Source organism: Rhincodon typus, unplaced genomic scaffold, assembly GCF_021869965.1.
Source record: "Rhincodon typus isolate 14 unplaced genomic scaffold, sRhiTyp1.1 hic_rhity00010567, whole genome shotgun sequence".
Classification (NCBI taxonomy): Eukaryota; Metazoa; Chordata; class Chondrichthyes; order Orectolobiformes; family Rhincodontidae; genus Rhincodon; species Rhincodon typus.
Genome location: NW_025976205.1, coordinates 2,871 through 7,549, shown reverse-complemented (window position 1 = coordinate 7,549; position 4,679 = coordinate 2,871). Strand labels below are relative to the sequence as shown.

General features: G+C 54.2%; 1 protein-coding gene across 2 annotated transcripts in view; it reads right to left on the bottom strand.

Moving 5' to 3' along the window:
* Window positions 1–183: 183 nt before the first annotated feature.
* Window positions 184–4,679, bottom strand: part of LOC109926339 (amiloride-sensitive sodium channel subunit alpha-like) — a 7,275-nt gene continuing 2,779 nt past the window's right edge. Inside the window, exons 4-12 of one of the 2 annotated variants that reach the window (XM_048594531.1) lie at window positions 4,463–4,566; window positions 4,146–4,309; window positions 3,762–3,860; window positions 3,108–3,225; window positions 2,345–2,423; window positions 2,075–2,132; window positions 1,790–1,842; window positions 1,210–1,285; window positions 184–865 (exon numbers count right to left, since the gene is read on the bottom strand). In XM_048594531.1, coding sequence (XP_048450488.1) covers window positions 659–865; window positions 1,210–1,285; window positions 1,790–1,842; window positions 2,075–2,132; window positions 2,345–2,423; window positions 3,108–3,225; window positions 3,762–3,860; window positions 4,146–4,309; window positions 4,463–4,566 — 958 coding nt within the window. In that variant the 3' untranslated portion in view covers window positions 184–658. The remainder of the gene's footprint in view (window positions 866–1,209; window positions 1,286–1,789; window positions 1,843–2,074; window positions 2,133–2,344; window positions 2,424–3,107; window positions 3,226–3,761; window positions 3,861–4,145; window positions 4,310–4,462; window positions 4,567–4,679) is intronic. The other variant, XM_048594532.1, reaches the window with a different exon arrangement.

The following is a 4,679-nucleotide window of genomic DNA, read 5'->3' as shown; positions in this document are numbered from 1 at the left end:
TCCCCCCTTCCCTCCCTCTCCCTCCCCCCTTCCCTCCCTCTCCCTCCCTCCCTCTTTCTTTCTCTCTCTCCCTCCCCCTTCGTTCCCTCCCTCTTTTTCTCTCTCTCTTCCCCTTCCCTCTCTCTCACACCCCCCCTTATCCCCCCTCCCTTCCCTTCCCCCCTCCTCAGTGAAACAATATCACTCGCCAAATTTTGATCCCAGCATCACATCATGCCTCATCCTCAAACTGTTGTCCCTCCAAATCTGCTGCCTGCTCCAGTCATTTTGAGGCGGAGAGTGTTTGACGAATCCCGCACTTTGACCGGAAGAATAGAGGAGCTGGATATTATTTAGAAGGTGAAACACTGCGGAAAGCTGCGGGACAGAGGGTTTTGGGGTGAACTGGTACATAAAGTCACAAAACCTAGTGCCCATGTTCAGCCTCTGAATTGAGAAGGCAAATCGACTGTTGGTTCCGAGGGAATGAAGTATAAGGTAGGGAGAGGTTTTGCTGAAGCTCTACAAGGCTGGGATATCACAAACAGTTTTGGGGCCTGGTATCTGAAACTATATGGACTGACATTGGAGGCAGTCCAAAGAAGGTTCACTCAGCTGATCCCGGGGGGTTTGTGGAACTGTCTTATCAGGGAGAGGTCAGGTCCGTACTCATTGGTGTTTAGAAGAATGAGGGGGGGACATGAGGGATAGGGTCTGAGGGACGGGCGGTGTCCTCGGCGGACGGCCCTGGAGGGCGGGCCCAAAGCAAGATGGCGGCGAGGGCGATGAGGTCGAAGGCAAGCTCCACCATCTCCAGGACAGACATGACGGAAGATCCAAGCCAGAGACTCCATTGGCTTCCCAAGTTGGCGAGCATAAGCGCCACCTATGGCGGTGGGGGGTGGAGGGGGGAGGGAGGAGGGAAGGACAAGACCGGAAATTACTTGTGACTCCCTACCAAAGGGAGGAACCGACTGCCCCCTCCGTCTCCCCTCCGCAACTGCCCTGCACTTAATCCTCCCGCCCACCCCCTTCACTTCCCAGAACTGGCAAAAACGCATCTCGATAACCCCGACACAGAGAGAGATCGGTGCCTTGGGTTTTGAGGCTTTGCAGGAGCCCTCAGCCACCTCCTGTCACACGTTCCTCTGGTCACAGCCCCTCCTGCCCTGCACTGGGGTAAACAGCACAGGGAGATCTCGCGAAGCAGAGGGTGCTGGGGAAACTCACAGGCATTGCTGGGGTCTCCCTCATTGATTTGTAGTTCAGCTCACGGAAGAAGAGGTTCAGTTTGGCCAATTCCTTCCTGCTCAGGAGGGAGAGAGGGAGAGGGTGAACAAATGGCAGGCTCGGAGACAGGGAGACAGAGAGAGAGGGAGGACAGAGAGAGAGAAGAGAGGAGAGAGAGAGAGAGAGAAGAGAGAGAGACAGACAGAAAAACAGAGGGGGGGGGAACGGGGGGGAGGGGGGGGGGCAGCAAGAGGGGGAGGGGGAGAGAGAGGAGAGAGAGAGAGACAGAAAAACAGAGGGGGGGGGATGGGGTGGAGGGGGGGAGGCAGCGAGAGAGGGAGAGAGAAAGAGAGAGGGAGAGAGAAAGAGAAAGAGAGAGGGAGAGAGAGAGAAAGAGAGAGAGGTGGGAGGGACAGAAAGACAGACAGAGAGAGAAAGGGAAAGACGGGGAGTGAGTCGGAAAGATGGAGGGGTGGGTCAGAAAGACAGAGAGGGGGCAGGACAGAGAAAAAAGAGCAAGAGACAGTCTGTGAGAGAGAAAAAGAGAAGAGGAGACAGAGAGAGATTCACTGTGACTGACCTGTTCGAGGGGGCGGAATGGTTTTGTTTCTGGAAGAGAGGATTCATCCAGCTCTGGTGGTTGGACAGAGAAGGACACAACATCATCAACAGAGAGGCAGAGACAGACAGCGCGCGAGCGAGACAGAGCATCTGTGAGAGGTTGTGTGTGACATAGCGACAGTGTGAGAGAAAGGGTGTGTGAGAGAGTGAGTGTGTGTGAGGGAGAGAGATTGTGTGAGGGAGAGAGACCGCGTGTCTGCAAATACAGGAGGGTTTTTAGCCAATTTAATTTTGTTAGACTTACCATTGAATTTTTTGACGGCCAGTTTGCATATCCAGCTGTCATTTGATATTCAGTTTGCCTGGAAACATCAGCAAGAATTAGATTAAATATAATCACTCAGCACTGACCATCCGACAACGCCTGCTCCCTCAGCACTGACCCTTCAACAGTGCCTGCTCCCTCAGCGCTGACCCTCACTAGTGCCCGCTCCCTCAGCGCTGAACCTCCAACAGTGCTCGCCCTCTCAGCATTCCGGTTGAGGCCTGCTTCCCAGTTCGCTGTTGTACTCACTTGCACGGCTTCCGACAGGTTTTGAAACAACCGAGGACATCGTCAGTGAATTCCTGTGCCAACCGGTAATAACAGTGTCCTGGGAATGAGGGAAACCGAGAGAAGTGAGCTGGAAACCTCTTCTTCCTGATCACCTTTGACCAATTCCTCCCTCATCCTGAGCTCAAAACGGTGGCCAATTTTCCTCCCTCTTTAGCAACAGGCCCAAGACCATGACCAAATTTGCTCTCTTCTTATCAATAGGCCCCAACTCCGGCTAACTCCCGTCTGATCCTTAGCATCAGGTCTGAAACCTTGGCCAATTTCCCTCCCTTCTTAGCAACAGGCCCCAAACCCTCACCAACTCTTGTCCAATCCGTAGCAATAGACCTAAAATCATGGCTACCTTCTATCTCATCCTTAGCTTGGGTCATAAGTTCTGACCAACCCCCAGCTGATCCTTGGCAAAGGCCCCAAACTATCAACTTAGCCACAGGCCTCAGGCCCTGACTAACTCCTGTCCCATCCTTCGCCCTTGCTCCCAAACCCAGTCCACCTATCATCTTATCCTTAGCAACAGGTCCAAGTCCATGGCCAAGTCCCATCTCATCCTTAGCGTGGGCATAAAATTCTGGCTAATTTCCCTCTCTCCTTAGCAACAGGCCTGAAACCCTGTCCAACTCCCATCTGCTCCTTAGCAACAGGCCACAAGGGCTGTAGCTCGTTCCAGGATATGTGACTAACCATGCTTGTAATATGGGCCTATGACTAAAGCCCCACTTACCCCAAGCAGTGTGCTTGTTGTAATTGCAGTACTCCGCTCCAGTGGGCAGCGGGTAGTAATAGTAGGCGCAGCCGCAGCGGGAAACCATGGTGAGTTGGAAGCAAGAACGGACGCAAGTCTTTTGGAGGAGGTGATGGGTGGAAAAGAGAGAAGAACAGTCAGGGTCTGAGTGGAAATGCGTGTTGGGAAACTGCAATGTTGAGAGCATCAACAGAAGGACTAGGAACCTGAGGAACAAGCCAGACAGCCTGAGGCCTAGAAATGTGAACCTTAGCAACAGGCCGGGAGCCTGAGGCCTAAGAATGTCAACCTTAACAAGAGGCTAGAAACTCTCAGGTCGAGGGAGGCCAACATCAGCAACTGGCCTGGGAGCCTGAGGCCTAGGGAGGTTAACCTTTGCAACAGGCCCAGGAGATGAGGCTTAGGAACACGAACCTTAGCAACAAGCCACCAGAGTCGGAGGCCTAGCAATGCCAACTTCTGCAACAGGCTGTAAAGCTGGAGGCCTAGTAATGCCAAATTTCAGCAACAGGCTGGAAAGCCTGAGGCCTGCAGGCCTCACTAAGGCTTGGAAACCTAATCTCTGGTCTGTCCCCTGGCGATCATTAGAGCTCCACAGACAGAGGCGAACAGGCAGCACTGCAGCCCAGTTACCTGCTGGGTGTAGTCGGATTTGTAGAGGTTACGAACTTGGACGTCAGAGCCGTTCTCTGTGCAGTCACTGTACGGCCCTCCAAGGCGAGAGACCACCTCCTGGAACGGGGACAGAGGGGGTGGGAGACAGAGAGATTAGACCCAGGCTGAAACAGAGCACGTGGTGGGGGAGGAGAGGGGAAGAGGGAGTGCACACTGGGAGAGGGGAAGGGGGAGAAAGGGGGGAGTGGGGGAGGGGGGGTAGGAGTGGAGTGGGGGTAAGGGTGGGGTGGGGTTACAGAGATAGGAAGGCTGTACGGGCTGGAGGAGGTGAGAGAGACAGGGAGGGAGAGTGTGAGGCAGTGACCTTTGGTGACGGAGAAGATAAGGAGCTCCCTCCCTCACCTTCCTCATGCTGACGGAAGTCTCCAGTCCCGGGCGAATATCAAAGCCACCGTCCTCCATGAAGGGAGAGCGACCCCGATCATGAACCATCATGCGGGCTCCAGCTGCCGTCGACAGGAAGGGAATGGAATCGTTCTGTTCGATCCTGAGCACAAGGGACAGACCTGGGCATCACAAAGGGAGAGAGGGAGAGAGGGAGAGAGAGAGAGAGAGAGAGAGAGTGAGCTTTATTCTGAGTCTAACCCCGTGCTGTCCCTGTCCTGATAGTGTGTGATGGGGACAGTGTACAGACAGCTTTACTCTTCGTTTTCACTCACCGTGGTCTTTACCGGCCTTGGAGGATTCCCACTGGGAGCTGTTGTTAATCCCGTTGAAGGTGTAACAGTTTCCATAAACTGGATGGTGAAAGGATGTGTCGAAACTGGAATTAGAGAGAGGGATAGGTAACGTTCTTATCATCATTCCCTCTCTCCCTCCCCTCCCCTCCCTCTCCCCTCCCCCGCTCCCCTCCCCCTCTCCCCACCCTCTCTCCCC